General features: G+C 48.6%; 1 protein-coding gene and 1 long non-coding RNA gene across 2 annotated transcripts; both read left to right on the forward strand.

The window, feature by feature from the left end:
• Window positions 1–237: 237 nt before the first annotated feature.
• LOC137467681 (serine/threonine-protein kinase pim-1-like) lies at window positions 238–2,845 on the forward strand (the record flags this gene model as incomplete). The annotated part of the gene is made up of 6 exons (XM_068179121.1): window positions 238–339; window positions 498–548; window positions 753–1,119; window positions 1,735–1,911; window positions 2,153–2,235; window positions 2,840–2,845. Coding segments are annotated over 6 exons (786 nt in total), but the record flags the coding sequence as incomplete, so codon positions are not given.
• A 419-nt stretch (window positions 2,846–3,264) lies between these two features.
• Window positions 3,265–3,902, forward strand: LOC137467672 (uncharacterized). Its single transcript, XR_010995590.1, has 2 exons — window positions 3,265–3,400; window positions 3,684–3,902. It is a non-coding gene; the product is annotated as an uncharacterized lncRNA (long non-coding RNA).
• The last annotated feature ends 15,019 nt before the right edge of the window (window positions 3,903–18,921 follow it).

The following is an 18,921-nucleotide window of genomic DNA, read 5'->3' on the forward strand; positions in this document are numbered from 1 at the left end:
CGTGGGCTCCAGTCCCGGCCCCGGCCCCGGCTCCTCCCGGGCCCCGCGGAGGACACACGCGGCGCGGCCGCTCCCGCCGCCCCCGCTGCGGCTTCCCCGGCCCGAGCTCCGCCGCTGTCCCGTTCCAGGGACAGAACGCCTGGGGAGGGCCGGCCCGGGGCGCTCGGGGAGCGCTCGGGGGCCGCTCCTGGCCCCGGGCCGAGCGCTGACAGCCCCGTCCCGCCCGCAGGGAAGGCGCAGGAGGAGGCCCTGCAGGAGCGGTACCGGCTGGGTTCGCTGCTGGGCAGCGGCGGCTTCGGCAGCGTCTTCGCGGCCACGCGGCTCTCGGACGGCGCCCCGGTGAGCGGCGGGGCCGGCGGCAGGCGCAGGAGAAGGGGGCGGAGGAGGAGGAGGATTAGCAGGAGGAGGAGGAGGAGGTGGAGGGGGCGGAGGAGGAGGAGGATGGGGCTCGGCGGGGCGGGTGGTGCGCTCAACCCACTGCTCTCCCTTGCTCGCAGGTGGCCATCAAAAGGGTGCCACGGAACCGCGTCCGGCACTGGGGCGAGCTGGTGAGTGAGCGGGGCCAGCGGCAGAAGCCGGGCCGTGCCGGGTGGCGAGGAGCCGGGGCCCGGCAGGGTGGGAGCCGCCGGGAGCCCTGCAGGGAGAGCGGGCATGGGCTGAGCGGGGCATGCAGAGCATCCCGGGCTGGCTGAGGGGTTCCCCAGCCCTGGCACGGCCTCAGCCCCACTGACGGCATCGCGCTCCTCCCGCAGCCCGACGGCACCAGCGCACCCCTGGAGGTCGTGCTGCTGGACAAGGTGTCCTCTGGCTGCACTGGTGTCATTCAGCTCCTGGAGTGGCTTGAGCTCCCTGACAGCATCGTGCTGGTGCTGGAGCGTCCGGAGCGGTGCCAGGAGCTGTCGGGTTTCCTGGCGGAGCGGAGGTTCCTGCCGGAGGAGGAGGCGCGGGGGCTGTTCCGCCAGGTGCTGGAGGCCGTGCGGCACTGCACCAGCTGCGGGGTCCTGCACAGGGACATCAAGCCTGAGAACATCCTGCTCGACCTGGCCACCGGGCAGCTGAAACTGATTGACTTTGGCTGTGGCGCCTTCCTCCAAGACACAGCCTACACCCAGTTTGCAGGTGAGCTCTGCCTGGGGATGCTCCTGGGCATCTCATGGCCCAGCCGGGGTGCAGCCCCAGGGCTCCCCCCTATTGCAGCCAGGATGGGATTAATGCTGGAGCCAAGCTGATTTGGGTGGGGGTGTGAGGGGGGCCAGCTCCAGCCCTGCCGACAGCCTTCAGCACCCACTGTGGCCTGGGCTAAGGCTGGAGCTGAGGCAGCCAGCCTGACAAAAACCCCAGTGGGGGTAGCAGAGAGGGGCGTCTGACCCCGTGCCCTGGATGGTTTGGTGTGCAGGCGAGAAGGGCTTGGACTGCTCTGCTCCCATTGTTTGCCTTGACTGGTTAACATTTTTGGGGGGGCGTGCAGGCAGGGAGTAGAGCGGGCTTTCTCCACCACTGGATGAGTTTTGCTTTTGTGTGTCATGGTTGGGCCTTCCCAGGATTTCTGCTGCCCTCTTCCAACACCAGTGGCTTCTTTTCCAGCCCCAAGTCTGTCCACAAGTCCCAGGTGCTGGTGAGAGGGCAGCAGTCACCCTGTGTGCCACTGGGGCAGCCCCCACATGCCATGGGGTGCTGGGGCCAGGCTCTATGAGCAGCAGCGTCCCCCTGATGAACTCTGTCTGTGTTCCACAGGAACCCTGTCCTACAGCCCACCAGAGTGGATCCACCACCAACGCTACCACGGCGAGGCAGCGACGATCTGGTCCCTGGGCCTCCTGCTGTACCACCTGGTCATGGGGAAGCACCCGTTCAGGAGGGGCCAGGAGATCATCTGGGGGCGGATCTTGTTCCCACGACGGCTCTCTCAAGGTGGGTCCTCATCTCTGGCCATGGGGGCAATACCAGTGCTGGGAGACAGCAGCAGCTCATGAGCATCCTGCTCTGGCAGCTGCTGAGGAGGTGGCACATGTCCTGCTCTCCTGCTCTCCTCCAAACACAGAATCCATGGGGAAGTTTAGGCCCAGCTCTGGGCACACCCAGCATGGCCTGGGCATGGGAACAGGGGGGCAACTTCTCCAACTGACTGGTGATTTCTGGTTTGTTTCCCCAGAGTGCCAGGATCTCATTAAGAGGTGTTTGTCCATGCAGCCCTTGGACAGGCCATCCTTAGAAGAGCTTTTCCGTGATCCATGGGTGCAGGGTGGTCTTCTGCCCTAGAAGATGGGAGAGATCAACGTGCACAGTTGGATCCAGGGGCCTGGCAGGTAACAGCTCCACACTTGTCCTGGCAATCAGTGGCAAAGCCAACCAGACTGGTTTTGTCCTGCCTGTGTCACTGCCCAGGGGTCATCAGATGGGAACACACAGCCCTTGTGCTGGAGCTGAGCTGCTCTGCCCAGCACTGGTGGCCACCATCTGAGCTGGTTTTGCTTGTCCTGGTTCCCTGACAGCTGGGGCCCTGGGCAGAACCTTGACAGCCTGGGCTCACCTCAGGGAAGGAGGAGGCGGCCCTGGAGAAGCTGTACCAGGTGGGGCTGCTGCTGCTGGGGACAGTGAGGACGACATCAAAAATGACAACCTCTTCCTCCACCTGGTCACCGGCAGCTGAAGATGATGGACTTTGATTCTGGTGCCTTCTCCAAAGCCAGGCTCCACAGGGAATTTGCAGTTGAGTCCACACGCAGGGGGATGCTCCCAGATTTGGGCATTGCACAGCCTGGCCGGGAACCAAAGGTTCCCCCTTTGCTGGGGCGGATGCAGCTGATCCTTCAGTCGGCTGCCAGGCTGCTTTTGTCAGGGCTAGGGGGATGGGCTGGGGTGCTGATGAAATGGGAGTGGGCTCCTGGCCCTGCCAACAGCCCCAGCACCCACCGTGCCCCGGGCTGGGGCTGGGGCAGCCAGCCCGACACAAAGACACCCCCATGGTGGGAGCAGAGGTGGGACTCCAGAACCTGTGCAGGGGCTGCTTTGCTTTGCAGGCAAGGAAGGGCTTGGGCTGCTCCACTGCCCCTGTTTGCTTTGGGATCACCGTTATTTTGGAGGGCAGTGCAGGGGGAAGGGAGAGAGCCTGGGCTTCCCTCACCTGTAGGTGGGTTTTTTCCCTAGCATGCAGGGGTTGGGCCTTCCTTAATCCCCTGACAGAGATAAGATTTTTGACCTTTTTTCTTGTTCCCCTTTTTGTCTGTAATCTATTTTCAATAATTTGTTGTGTGTTTTTCTAGAGGAAGTGTTCCAGGTGGGGTCCAGTTTGGATGGGGAAATGCTTGGGAGCAGCTGTTGCGTGGATGGGCCGTGCCCTTGGAGAAGGCTGAGGACATCGTTTGGGACCAGCTTTTCTTCCAGCGGGGGATGGCGTGAGGTGGGTCCGGTCTGCTTGGCATGGTGGGATCAGAGCTTTGGGGAGATGGCAGCGAGCACAGGAGCATCCTGCTCTGGGCAGCTGCTGAGGGCTGGATGTGCCGTGGCCGGCTGCAGGCTGGGCACATGTCCTGCCCTCCTGCTCTGCTCCCAAAGGCAGCAGGGATGGGCAGCTCTGGGCACAGCTCTGGGCACGGCCAGCATGGCCTGGGCACTGCGGGCGGCCGGGACAAGGGGACAGGAGCCTTCAGCTGACGGGCGCTTTCTGGTTTCTCTCCTTGCAGCCAGGCTCTGCAGGTGCTGAGGCTGCTCTGGGCTCTGCCAGGGCTCTGCTGGAGCTCAGCACCGGGCCGCAATCAGCCAAAGAAGAAATGGGGTGACCTGCAGCACAGACCTGCTTGAGCATTTCAGCAACACAGCTCAAGTTTGCAGAGTGTACACCTTCAAGGGCAAACATGACACCACCCAAAAATTAAACTTGTTCAATAGCTTCTGAAATGAAATCAATCTGGGATGACCCCAAATGACATTTTGCAGCTTGCTCAAGCTGTAGCTCAGCCCTTCTCTGAACTGTTCTCTCCCCCACCTGCCTTTTACTTCCCAACTGCTCCCTCTTGTCCCCCAGTGAGTTCCCAGCCCATGGCAGTCTCCATCACACTGTTGCCTTCCTTGGTGCCCCTCACCATGAGGAAGGCCGAGCCCCAGGCTTAGGGACTCATCCTGTCACTGGCTGAGGAGCAGCAATGTCTCAGAGCTCCAGTGGGATTTTAGTGTCATTCAGAGCTGCTTTCCAGCCCTCAGCTGTCCTCACTGCTGAGTTCCCACTCCCTTTTCCTCGTCCTTGCAGCAGGATGAGCTCTGTGAATCCCCTTGAGCCTCCCCACTCTTCCCAGCCCACGCATCCACCTCAGTTATGCTGAAGCTGCAGCTTCTCTGTCTCCTGTGGCACACCAGTCCAGTCCCCTGTGCGGGGAGCCCCAGCCCCAGAGCACAGCACTCAGCAGTGCACTCCGGGCTGGAGCAGCTGCCCTGCAGCCATGGCTTGGCTCTCTGTGGCAAGGGAATGCTCCCTGTTTGCAGCTGTCCCTGCAGGATGGCCCCAGGGCAGAGCCCAGCCGGGCTCCCACTGCAGCCCCTGAAGCATGGGGCAGACAGTGGTCCCAGAGCTGGGGTTCACGGGGAGCACCCGGAGCTGTGGCTTTCAGTCAGTGTTGGCAAATGTTGTGTTCTCATCTCCTGCAGCCTGTGGGGAAAGCAACCTGTGTTGCCAAGCCTGTGTGTGCCAGGCCTGTGTGTGCCAGGGGCTCTTGGATGTCTCTGTACCCATGGACAGAAGGCTCTGTGTGTGCCAGGGGCTCTTGGATGTCTCTGTACCCATGGACAGAAGGCTCTGTATGTGCCAGGGGCTCTAGGATGTCTCTGTATCCATGGACAGAAGGCCCTGTCTGTGCCAGGGTTTCCATAATGTCTCTGTACCCATGGGTATGGAATAGCATGGACACTGAAAGTGTCAGTCCCGTTGCTTGCACGCTCCTTCCTTTGTGCACAAGACACATCCAGGCACACCCCCATGTACAGATACATTAAAAGGACAGGGAGGGACAGAGATTTCCCACAGTACTCTAACTTTGGCATAACTCACCTTTTAGCTGGTGGCCAGGGGATTTTTTTTCCCAGCTCTGTGTGAGAAGGTGTCCAGGAGCTGAAGCAGCAGCATTTCGAAGCAGTTTCAGGATTTCTAGGCAGGAAGTGGAGCTGACAACCATCCACGTAACTTGCCGTATTCATCAGGATGTGCTGCTGGTTCTTTGGGAATATGGCCCAATGGAGAGACGAGACTTGGAAAAATCCCAGCTCTCTGTGGGTTTGTGCAAAGGGGGAGCAACAGAAACACTTTGTGTCTGCTTTGGGGACACAAGGTCCAAGGAGCTGCGGTAGCAGAGAGTGACCTGGGCTGGTGGCAGGTGAAGTCCTGGTTCATGGCATCCCAGAGTGGCACAGGACAAAGCTCCAAGCACTCCCAACCCCACTGATGAAGTCTTTGTGATGCTGCACATCCTATAGGAAAAGCTGCTGTCACACAATGCACTGGGATTTCTAAGTTTCATTTTAATTACTTTAGGTCCAAGTTTCAAACTGCAATGTTTTTGTTCTCAAGACACAGTCGTGCACAATCCATCTCTCATCCTCCTATTGCTTCAACACCAATTTAAAAAAATAAATCTTAATATTGGAAACAAAACCCAATGTCTTTAAAAAAAGAATGCTGGGGTCAGTCAGTAAGATGGATCCAGGCCATCAGAACAGGCACAAAGTAAATGAGTTCTCCTTTTAAAAAGATCAGTTACCTCTTAATCCAAAGTTACAGAAGATTTCATTACACATTTGTTTCTTTTTGTTTTCTCTTTCATATTTTTCTCATTTTTAAAATTTTTTTCTATTTCTTTTTAAGTAGATAACACATCATGTAAAATAGGTAAGATTTTTCAGCAAAAATCAGATTTTTCAGCAAAAATAAGATTTACAGCAAAATAAGATACATTTCTGATAAACAATGAAAATATTTACTCCTCTGTTTAATTTTCTCTGGATACCCTGCGGTAAAAAATCTAGCAGATATGAGAAGAGGTGTCAAGTGTTTGCTTTGGACTAAGCTGGAGTTCAGCACTGCTGACATCCTGATCCAGCCAAGAGTTGCAGAATTCTTTTGCACATCCCGAATGTGTTTGCAGGCACAGCACCTGCAGTGCTGACACACCAGTGCACGTGAATAACTCTGTTACTCCCTCACAGAAGTTGGGCTCTGCCCCAGAGCGAGGTGCTCCAGCCCTTTGCTCCTGGTTCCCGTGGGGAGCAGCTCCCTTCCCTCTGGCTGAGCTGCTCAGGCAGAGCCCGGCAGCTCCTGGCCCTGCAGGGCTGAGGCTTTTCCCCGTTGCTGGGCACAGACTGATGGAGCAGCACTGCTGAACACGGGCACACACAGGGACCAGCAGCAGCTGCCTTTGGCCACCTGAGGCTCCAAGGCCCAAACTCAGAGCAGACAGGGCTGGAAGAGACTCACAGGCTCCCTGCTGGCTGTGCTGCCCCACTTGTGCCCACCTGGGAGCCCCCAGGGCCAGCAGGGACTTGAGATGGCAGCCCTGGGCTCCTGGAGCTTGTGCAAGGAGCGGGGCTGGGGACTCCCTGTCCATGGGGAGCTTCCAGATGGAAAAGGCTGCTGTGCCCAGGCAGCTCCAAGGGCACAGAAAGGAGGGTCTCCACCACGGGATCTGTGCCAGTCCCACAGTCCTGGGCAGCAGCCACCGAGCCCTCGGGGAGCAGAGGGCACAGCAAGAGGGACAAAAGCAGGCAAGGTCAGAGACTGGAGAGAGCCAGACCCGGCAGCAGGAACAGCTGCTCCATTGCACTCTTGGAGAAAGCTCTTGGCTGCTTCAAAGCACTGAAAGGCGTGCAGGGCAGAGAGGAGGCCACACCAAACACTGCTCCTGTTTCCACAGCCTCCCCTCTCCGTGTCCCAGAAGGAATTGGATGGACTGTGCTCTTCTCTCCGAGTGTCTCGTTCAGCACGAGCAGCTGAGCACCAGGAGCTGAAGGAGCTGAAGCCTCAGGCCTCAAGAGCTGGGCCTGAGGAGACACTGTGAGCAAATGAATGCTGCTAACATGGACCTGGCTGAATGCAGCAGATGGAATCATGGAATCACAGAATCCTTTCTGTTGGAAAAGACCTCTGAGCTCACCCAGTCCAGCTGGTCACCCAGCAGTGTCAAGCCCAGCACTAAACCACGTCCCTGAAGTGCCAAGGCCTGGACAACAGCCCTGAGTGAGGCCCTGAGCCAAAGGTGGCCTCTGGATGAACCTTCCAACCAAAGGTTATCTTTGTATCTGCTCACTAATGAAATATGCATGGTCATTAGCGCTGTGATCGATGTATCCACTCATTAGTGAAACATGGATTGACCTTTCTGTGTTTAGAAGCCGGACAAGGCCATGAAATCTGACATCTGGCCTTGTCTGGGGCTAAATGGTCAAAGTCACCTCCCTTGGTTCCTCTTGGGCCCTGGCCAGGCTTTGGGAGGAACCCAGGAGGAGGATGAAACCAGATGTTCCCGCACCAGCAGCGCTGTCAGTTTGTTCATTCAGCACTGTCAGAGCTGGGCCCTCTCCCAGCGAGGCTGGAGCCTCACCTGTGGCTGGAGGCACCTGCAGGAATTCCCAGTGTCCAGGAGTGGCTCTGCAGCCCTTGGCTGTGACAGCTTCCCCAGCTGCTGTGTGGATCTGGGGCATGGTAAAGCCTGAGGGTAACTGGGGCTGGATCTTTCTTAATCACTGCTGCAATCTCTGGTGCTGCTGGCTGGGTGCATTGCTGAGCTGCTCCTTTTGTGATTCTTTGCTGCTTTGAGCTACAGTCAATGACACTGAGTCCTTCAGTTGGTGTCTGTGTCTTTGGTGCTGACCCTGCCCACTGGGGAAACAAAACTGGCACAGTCTGGCCAGATCACAACAAAATGTCACTTTTTAAATGTAAATGTGAGGAATCAGTCCCATCAGAAATTCCCAGATGGGAAGCCCTTCCCTGGAGTTCCCTGCCTCTGGAGTGGGCTGAGGTCAGAGCACCCTGTGAGCAGTGGGGCACTCGGTTAATAGAGGCTGAACCCCTGGATGTCTTCAAATGCATCCCAAAATTGCATATGGAAGAAGGAAAAGAACTTGTGGGTTTGGGAAGATGAGGGAGAATTTTCTTAATGGCACATTGGAAACAGCACCAACAGAAGGAAGAATTGGTTTTGGAATGCTCCCACATGGAGGGACAGAGGAAGGTTTAAATCTTGGGCTCAGGTTCATTTGTGCAAGTGAAATATAACATTATTATTATTGTCATTAATAACAGTTATATAAAAAATATAACATGATTATACATTTTTTCAGATAGAATTAAAAATTGATACTGTGAAATAAAGGCTGACAATGCTAATATGTCAGCTTTGGCTGCTCAGTGTAACACTAAATACCCTACAGAAAAGGACTGGCCAAGACCCAAATGTCACAATTGAACTTTGTGAATTGTGTATAATGAATAAAGGAGGAAGGGATGATGTGGAAACCCAGGACACCGGGAGTATTTCTCTGTCTGCCCTGTGTTAAGTATTTATTCTCTATCTATTGATATGATTGATAACATCTTCCACTTACTACCATACTGTAAAATAAGCAATTACGGCTCGATCAGGATTTCAGTTTCTTCCCAGAAGTTACAGTGATTTTATTTTTCACAAGCCCACAAGATTTCAGGCGAGCTATGTTCAGTGTCCTAAAGAATTCTTTTCTCCAAGGGCTATCCTTGAGGTCCAGTATTTTTCTGGCTCCCATTAAAAAAGACCATAAGCCTTCTGCCTTGTTATTTACCTTCTTGCTTTCCACAGAGCAGTTACATTGCAGTAGGAAAGCCAGCACCAGCTGTATTCATGCTTTAAAATCTTTAGGAATTAATTACATTGATATAAGTGCCAAGAAATTTTATTCTTAAGACTGTATTTTACTACCCTTTCTGCTGGAGCCAATCTTTGCACCCCACATGCACACACACAAGCCAAAACCCAGAAATGACTGTACTCAGCAACGTGGCTACAAACCTCATCGGGAAAACCAAGTACATTATAAACATTAATTAATTTCAGCCACATGCCCTCCTCAGTGAAGTGGGTAATTACTACCCCCATTTAGCACAAGTGGGAAAACTAAAGGAGAATTATTTGTCCAGGTCAAACAAGGTGTATGGCACAGAACAGAGCGCCCATAACCCTAGCCAGCAGCCATCCTTTTCATCCTATAACCCACCTAACTAAATTCTTTCAGTCCAGTAGGCAAATTACCAGAAGTCCATATGATAAAAGCAAGGCTACTGTTTCTTCCTCAAATATAACTAATATGTCCATCTCCTCACTTGCCTACTTTAAGTATTCTCATGAATATTCACAGCAGAGTTTCCCCCTCAGAATGTTCTGGAGAAAGAAAAAAAGAGGAATGACCTACTTTAAAAAATCTATATCTAATGACCTACTGCAACCTGGAATCTTTAATTGGCTGTAAGGTGATTAACTGTGTATGCACAGCCTAAAAGGCAAAAACCAAAGTTCGTGGACTGGCCTGCAGTAAGGAGGCTTGAACTGGCAACCTGACAGAAGCTTAAGAGATTCACCTAATTTACATATATATTTGGATTTTTTGCTTTTCAGGGGGAAGAGGGAGGGACAGGGTACAGCATAAATAAACCCAGTTTCCTTACCACAGCAATAAAGCACTTTGTTAGCTGATTTCATCAGCAGTATAAACCTGCACCTAATTGTTTCTCTCTGCACTCTGGGCTTAAAGGAAATAAGTTAGCTGATGGGTTAATTCAGGAGAATTAACTCCCATAAACACAAAGAACAGTTGGGTTGGAAGGGACTTTAAGGATCACCTGGTTTCATACCATGCTTGCCACCCTGTTCCCCTCACAGTCTCAACTTCCCTTCAGCCTGTCTCAACTCCTTCATGGGTTAAAGTGGAGGGCACTAAAATTTTTTATAGGGCTGGGTGGAATAAAAAAAGCCCACAGTGCTCTCCAGAATCACTAGAAGAAGTCAGAGCCTGCTGTGCTGACTCTGCCACCAAGCTTTTTCCATCAGCCTCAGGAGCCCCACCTCACATCCTTTTATCACTACTTTCCATTTCCTTACCTCAGCAATTGTGTCAGATGTGAGCAAGGGATGTGGTGGTCACACTATCTCAGCTCATCAGTCCACCACTAATGCCTTCCTGTGTAAAGATGTCCCTTGGTTACATAATATATCCTTGATACCATTTCCGTTTACATTAAATTAAAATAAATCAGCCAGGCACTTGCCACAGCAATCCATGTAACTTAGCTTGGCAGCTTGATATTATCAGTGGCTCAGCAACATTAGCTTTGTAGGGTTAGGATCTCCTGGGGACTCCTTCCACGAGAGGACTGCAGGTGTTGTAGTCATAAAACATTATGCTCCCTCCTAAGCATCTGTATGACAACCTCTTCCAAGGACAGCAGAGAAAACTGCAACGGCAGCTCAAACCTGATTTATTAGCGTGGGCATCACAGGTACACAAGTCCTTAAGCTATCAACTCACCCTCCAGCAAGAAATGCTACAGTTCATTAACCCTTTCAGTAGGTGTCCCAGTGCAGGTCTGCCTACTGTCAGACATCAGACTGAGTCACATCAGGGAGGCTTTAATCAAGTTGGCCTTTTCCTTACTTATTCTGCCCCCAAGATGTTCAATTCTTCAGACTATTGATGCAAATTATTCCCAGGTGTTTACTAGCATTTTAGTTCCTAACTACTGTAGGGGCAACCCTGCTTTGCTGTTGTCAGATCAGTTGCCCACGCTGAGCTGCTGGGTATCAGCTGGCAAGGGCAGACCACAACATCTTCTGGTGACCTGCTTATTTACTAGAAAGAAATATCTGTAAACATCCCTGAACCCATGCCACAGGATTCGGATAAACCATTTTTGGGACAAAACTAAACAAAAAAGACACCAATGCATGAAAAGAAATTCTTTAGAAACTAAGTTTTCGGTCTCTGCTGCTGTCTTAAAGATTGGCATGGTCATTTCAAAGCCTGTTAAGGATAGCATCAGAACAGTCAGGACAAACAGTGACAGTCTTTGCACCCAGACAAGCAGATTGTCCCAGTCAGAGGAAAGGTTGCCTAAAGGTACAGCTTCTGCCAGAAGACAGAGCAGCTGTTGCACTGGAAATAGAATCAACTTCAGCATTAGATTACAACCAATGTGACAGGGTTTTGTTTTCCCTTTACATTCTCTGTTAGCCAAAGAACATTTCTGTGCTTAGGTTTCATCCCATCTAAAGGCAGGCTATTAACCAGGATGGTTTCCCAGGAAAAGGGCAAAACACACATACAAACAAACAACACTTTTTTTTCAAAAAAAAGAACATTTTTCCTACTACTAGTTTCAGTGCAGTGAATAACCCAAGCCAACCTATACATTAATAATTTTCCTAGAGACAGATATGCTTCACTCTTGACCTGCAATTGCTAACTTGTCTAGACACTTGTGCACATGTGTACATGCATGCAAAAACATTTATATAAATCTATACTTGTGTGTGAAAAAAGACTTGTTAAATCAATGCAAACCCCACTGACATCCCTCCTTTCCATGTTCATGGAAAAAAAAATAATTTTCCCATCTGAAACAATTCATTTCCCTGCCAGCACTGCAGTGATAATATTTTTTTTTTTTGTAGTTTTAAAGATAAAACTTTTTTTTCTGGTGTGGAGAGATTTAGAACAATTTGTTGAAACCTTAATTAACTTGAGAAACCATGGGAGTTGCCAGACAAAAAAACTACTCTTGTTAGAAAAAGCCAGGAAAATATGAATACTTTCTTCCAGCTTGGAAGTCTGCTGCTTCATTCTTTAATTAGTCATATTGCTGAAGGTTGGATTACTCATGGAATTACCTAAAAGGTGTCATAAAAAAGATTTGCAATTTTACTACTGAAGTTACACATAGGTTCTAAGATTTGAAGAACCTGACATTCATATCCATATATTATGATGCTGAGGAAAACTCGAGACAATACCTGCTACCTTTAAAAGGCTCCTATACCTGAAAAAGGAGGGAAAAAGATTGTTAAATTATGCTAAACCTAGCCAAAGAAGAAGGATGTTGAAAGTGAATTTTCAGTAAGATCTGAAGATGAGAGAAAAGGGCCAAACTCTGTGCTTATGAAGAACAAGCGGTTCACAGTCATTATTAGGCAGCAAAAATCCAGGGATTTCACAAAGATCTGATTCAATCACATTCAGTGGAAGTGCAGTGTTTTCACTGCTGCCTTTGCCACTCTGAGTACACAGGTGGCTACAGGGGAACAGGCTGAGGCTGCACTCTGACCTGACATCTGTTTAAAATCTTCCCCAGTTTTGTTATTGTTACAACTGGACCCAGCCAGTCTGTTAACTGTGCTACTGAAATAAGGGTTTAGAGAAACAGAATCAAATCAAGCATGGGATATAAATCACTCTGCTTAAAAGCAAGTGCCTTTATTCTCACTGTTAGAGTCCTAGATCAACTCAGCAGATCTTTCAGACCCCCAGCAGGAATGGGCACAGCCACTTTTTGTGTGGTTTCATCGTAACACACACAGGATTTCAGTAGATCATCCGTAAACCTGAGCTGCTGAGAAAGAACCAAATGTGTCAATGCACAGTGCAGTGCCCAGGAAAGGTCAAAACGAGGGACCAAGGGCAGTGTGGACCATCAGCCATCATGAACCATGCTGAGAACACTTTCTTTGCTTCTAGAGTACCTGCACCATGTTGGTCTTTCTTAGCCACAATAAGAAGAGATCAGAGGGATGAACATTAAAGTGCCCCCTTCTTTAGGAGTTCCAGCATTCTCTCAAGTATTTTCCTACAGCAATTATCAAGACAGCATCCTCTGCTGTCATGTTTTATTATGGCTCTAAATCTGCATTCCAAAACCAAACTGCTAGTACCAACAAGATCTCTGTGTGAGTGGCTGTGGGGGCGTGAGAGTTAAGGAATGGCAACAGAACCACCCAAAAAGAAAAGCTTTCCATTCTGCAGTCCCAACCTACCCACCACTGACTGTACCTTGTAAAAGCAATATAAACCAGTAAACTCAGTACCAGCAGGCCACACTCCTGTAAAATACTAAAATAGCAATGCTGCAAGTACTACAGACTAGAAGAGGATGTGAAACTGCCAACAAACTGCATTTAAGCTGGAAGAGAAGAGACTTGTGTTTGTCCTTATTACTGTGAGGGAGAAAAAAATAACATATTCAATGTAGCACATCCAGAGCAACTCCATTTTATCATCTCAGGCTTCATCTTTGCAGCCAAAGAAGGATTTCTGCTGATTGATTGAAAGCATTACCTAGAGTTTGTGCTATACTTTATTTATTTATTTGCAAGGAAGGAGTCTCAGCACTCATTAGGTCTTTATTCCATTGACCTGTCTTATCAAGGCTTTTGAAGTGCTATAAAACAGGCTAATCAGGTGAGCAACATTTATATTCATGGTCAGAGTGGCTACAAATGAATTGATCAGGTCCAAGGAAGCTTTCAATGGACGAGGTTTGAGGTTTTGCAGCCCAACACTCCGAGATGCTGAGGCTCTTCTAAACGTTACCTTAGGGATAATAACTGGGAACCTCCCTGTGTGAAAATGAACTGCTCAGCAAGTTTGGTTTTCCCCAGAGAGGGTGGCAAACTTTGAAGAGCATGATTCCAGTATCATGGAACTGGTACATCTCTAACCCACGGATGGGAGGAGCAAATTTGTGTTTACAATAATGACAGGAGAGTCACTACAGCCACTGGGCACACCTGCAAGGACAAGGCTGACCAGCTTCAGACACGTTGTGGTATTTAGAAACATGTCCATAAGAACACAGTGCAACTGCAAGAGCAGGACAGAGCAAAGGCACCGTGCATGTCCAGCTGCCAGCTGGGATGGAACACGTCCAAAAAGGCATGGCAGTACTTCACTTGGTGTTTCCTTCCAGTACCCTGCAGTGTAAGGACAGCCAGCAGAATTTTTAAATTTTTATTTACAAAATAACGGCATCATTTTTTCATCCAGTGCTGAACCAAGCCATCTTGTGCTGTGCTTCAGGAATTGTTACCTTTCAGATCAGATGTGAAGCCAAGCCAATGCCCTAATCCCAAGAAGCATTAAAGACCACTCCTACTGCATTTTTTCATTAATGGTAATCCTGATGCCCTGGCCATATTCCCACCAAGATAATTGCTATTTACCTCTGCAAATTCCTCCCTTTGTTTCAACAGGGCCTAAGCAGACAAAAATCATCCCTATGTAACAGCACCAGCATGTTTATTCTGTTCTTCCCCCAGGTTCTCTGCTTGCTGTATTGGGAACATGGTGCACTCCTGTCTCTTTTAGCAGCAGCATTACCCTGTGTCATTTCAGCAGGGGATGGTGCAATGCCACATGCAGAGTGGAAAGAGGGCTTTTGTCAACACTAGACTGAATATCCTCCAGGTGCTAAGAATTTCCTGAGTAAGCTGAAGCAAACACACATTAGTCAATGTTAAGTTCAAATCTCCCCAAGCACAAGAAGGAAAAAAACCCAAGCCTGAGACCAATGTGACTTTTACCAGAGAGAGTACAGAAGACAAATGCTTGGTGAGGAGTGAGTGGCACTCGAGTGTGCAGACACCACACTGCACCACCCAGGACTCTGGCACCCAACCCCAGCTTCAAGGTTCAGGGAGATGGTACACTTGCATCTTCCGTCCTTCAGCCTCATTTTTAATGGCAATTATTTTATGTACAGGTAGGTTGTTATTCACTAAGGCGGAATTCATCTCTTGGAAATTAAGCTAAACTTCAGGAATGAAACCTGGTCATGTTGACATGACCAGGAAATTGGTGAGGCACTCCTAGAGGGAAAAGTCTTTACAGAAACATTTAAGACATTTCCTGGCTCACCCTTTGCAAGTTGCATCACCTCTTAGCAGGAGCTCAGGCAGTAGTTTTTACAGTACAGACGTTTTTTCTTTCCTACTTTTAAACACAGAAGAGGTGTTTTACTTTAAAAAGGTATTTGTCCAGAGCAAGTGTAGCAGAGATTAATCTCTGCATTCTTCAGAGCTGGCAGCACAGTCCCTCCCACAAACATGAGAGATGTGGGAACTATTTAAAGGAACGCTCAGCCAGCTGCATGCAGCACACTGCATGAAACAATATTCCAATCATTAAATACACCCCATGGAACATCCTTTCCTTGACATTACTGTTTAATGGCACAAGGTAATAGCCATCAAGTTACTGTATGAAATCCCAAAATATTCAAAACAGAGGGAAGGGACAAGGGGGTAAACCTATTAACTGTGGCCTGTTAATGGGGTGTTGGCTTCTGCTCAGGTTCCAATAATCCATGGGCACAGGGGGTTCACTTTTTACCCCCTTAAGCTGGCATAGGCCAGAGAGACCATGCCCTCCTTCATGGGTCACCAGGCTGCAGGTGCCAAATACTTTTTATTTTCTGGGCAAGCAGCAGGTCTCGAATCTGCACATGGCATACTCAAGACTGCTCAATGCATATTAAAGTACCTTCTTTTTGCAACCTCATCTCTCCCTTAGGCAAAGCATGGACAATTTTAAGGAACAATTTTCAGATTTTTTCTCTCACTGCTGAGCTAGCACAGCCAATAGATCATCACTCCCATTTTCCTCCTTCCATCATGGCTTGTCAGTCACAATTAGAACCATTGCTCAGCTCCTGGATTGCTGCCTATGAACAAAGGCAACTTTGAAAAACAAAAAAAAGTCAACTTCAAACCATCTGATCTCTGCTTTCATCCCTAGCCAACAGCAAACAACACTAAAACACAACAAATCCAGATGTTCATGCATTCAACAGAAATGATCAGAACATGTCACTGTCCTAATCCAAGCATTAAAAATGCAACAATCAAAATGAGGTATTAACAAGGGACAAAAGGATTTAGAGAGTACCCAGTGGCGTTCCTATCATTACCCAGAAATTATTTTTACAGTTACTGTGCTTTTTGAAAGTTTTGTAACAGATCATTAATTTGACACAGAGCAGAAACTTCCCAAAAACAGTCCTAGTTTTTGAGCGGCACTAATCCAGCTGTACAATTTGTCAAAATTTTATCCAAATTTATGAAAACAAATTCTTTACTATATTCCAGAAGATGAAAAACACTCTGCAGATGGAATGCTGGATATAATTCAGTCAGTAAAGACAGTCATGTTCATCAGAAATCAAAGGTATTAAATGAGGTTCAGCTTTGCACAGGATGTGCAGAAAAACATCACCTGCCTCATGGGAATTGTGTAGCTAACGCTCCACCCAAAAACACTTATAATTTGAACACAACATGACAACTTGCTTTTCATCACTTCCCACGAGCCTTCTGGCTGATGAGACTCCCCAGGATTTGCAGCAGAGACTGATGGCAATACCTGGCCATGGCTTAAGGTTGGCATTGGAGAGACACGTTGTAGTTTAACTTCTGTTTTAGAAAGAACATCCAAAGCTGGACTAGAGCTACTAGAACCTAACTTCTTAAACCAAAGCAGGACAAAGCTCTACTCCTGGTGCACACACTGTGTCTGTGTTTCCACAGCAGGGGCATTAAATTCAGCAGTTGGTTCTGGTGGATGTTGGGTATAAGGTCACAATTCAAGATTCAGCCCGTAGGTTGCTGTTCTCCTTCCCCTTCATCCTCACCAAAACTAGTTCATCCAGGTCTTAGACGTGGTCTCCCAGTTCAGAGAAAAATTTAGGAAAGAAACTGTCAGGAAAAGATTTTCCTCCTATCCCAACAAACTGGTACTAACACCTGAGGGATATAAAACCCATGACCACACATTAATGATAACCAGCACATCTACAAATTCAAGATTGCAAATATTTACTATCTCATTTCAAAATAAGGAGAGCACCCAAACAATGCCAAGGGAAAAGGGAAAGGAAACCCTTCCACAAGCTCCCTGAGAGCAATTGGTGTCACAAGGACTAAAATGTTGGGAAAACTTCTGTGTTGATGGGAAAACAACATCAGAGGTCAGAGATGCTCTGTATGCATGTCACTACCTGCAACACCATTTCGCTGCAGCTGACATGTCTAGAGAAAGGATTTCCAGCTGCCGATGTTTACTGAGCTAAAAAAGGTCAAAGAAATAGAAGTGACCTTTTCATGTGGGCCTGCTGGGTAAACATGAGGCATTGCTAGGCTTGAAAATGGATTAAAGGGGGCAGAAGGGGAGAAAAGCTCTTGAAAGAGCCTCCATGGATAACATCCAGCAGTGCTTCCCTGCTCCATCTAGTGAGATCTCAGCAGTCATATGGGCTTCACTTTGGTGCATTTTCAGAGTAGGGGCTTTTGGCCAAGTGTCACATCTGACAGCATATAAAGACTGGAAAGCTCTCCTGCTCAGTCACCTAGGGAGGCAGACCCAAATGAGGCTGCAGGTGCACCCTGTGCTTTACTGCTATCACCACTTGAGAGACACAGAAACAATTGCATGAAATCTTGATTTCCCCATGGTCCTTCATTTAGGGAAAAGGCAGCACTTTGTCTCTTTAGGCCAGGGACAGAAGCTGCCTTAGCTTTGCACAGCCAGGATTTCAGCAGTGGTCTCCTCTCACACCCCAGCTCTTCAGCAGTAAGAGCTAGCCAGGCCCTCGCTCTCACTTCAACACACAGCACCACCTTATCTCTTCTGTCACTGCTACTAAGACCTCTTTAAAAAGTGTCAATAGAACAGGATTGCAAAGAGCTCTATTTACCAGACACACTGAACATGCATGATCCAACATCAGCATGCTGCTTCAGCAGCATGCACAGGAAACACTGAGCAACTCCAAAAAGCTCAAATTGCATGAAGGCAAGCTTAGTCCAACCCTCCGTATTTTCAAAAAAAAATCTCAGACCAAGAGCTGAAACCATAGTGAAATTTGTAGAAGTACAACTACTCAACTTGCTCTGGTCATATCAGCACGAAGCTGCTCTTGTGAAGTCATAAATAAAAATGGACAGCAGCCAACAATATGAAAGCTTCATAATTCCTTGGTTTTTAATATAGCAAAGCATTGTCTCAAAAAGCATATTTGTCCTAACTGTAGCATTCTTCCATATCATGTTAAAATTCAACATTTTGGTGACTTAAAACCCTGCTGAGGCAAGTGACTATCACCATGTGAAATGGACATGAAAAGAAACAAGCAGGAAAAGAAATACAGCCTGACCAGTAACACATTTAGAACAGTCCTGCCATTTGAAGAGAACGTGTCATTTCACAAGACAGAGCAGTATTTCCCTTTGTGTGCATTCTTTTTTTAATTTTACTTTTGTCCTAGAACATTCAAGTGCCTCTTTAATGTATTATTCAAACAGAAGCCATGATTAATTAATCAAAACTCCGTTGTATAGGGAGAAGAAAACTGGGCTCTTGTGCAACACCCGGCCAGATGCTCCAACTTAAAGGGAATCATAAGGGAGGATGTGTCAGCAAAAGTGCTTAATTATGCAGTAAAAAAGATGGAATTTCAGAGACAGCTTTTAGGGTTTTCGCAGCATCTCTTTTCAGTGCTTCTCTTGACCATACATAAACCATGTGCCCCTGTGCATATCCCATCTACCAGAGACACTGCAAAGAGTCTTGATCCAATCTCACGGAAACCGGCTCACACGGAACCACGAGCAGCTGGATTCAAAACTGACCAATGTCTCTAAATTATGCTGCTTTAAATGACAAGTGTCCCTTGTGAGAAGCTCAGTACTTCTTAGGTAAGGAAGATGGTCTGTGTACCAAACCAGGAATCAAATCCGGAGTTAAGAAGGCTCTTCTCTGCTTTTGGCTTTGTTGAGCTGTATAAGCCTGCTCAGTTCTTGGTGCTTCTCTGTTCTTTCCCACACTGCATCTTCTTAAAGCTGAGTATTCAGCCCGCAAAAAAAA

This window comes from Anomalospiza imberbis, unplaced genomic scaffold (genome assembly GCF_031753505.1).
Source record: "Anomalospiza imberbis isolate Cuckoo-Finch-1a 21T00152 unplaced genomic scaffold, ASM3175350v1 scaffold_74, whole genome shotgun sequence".
Taxonomy (NCBI): domain Eukaryota; kingdom Metazoa; phylum Chordata; class Aves; order Passeriformes; family Viduidae; genus Anomalospiza; species Anomalospiza imberbis.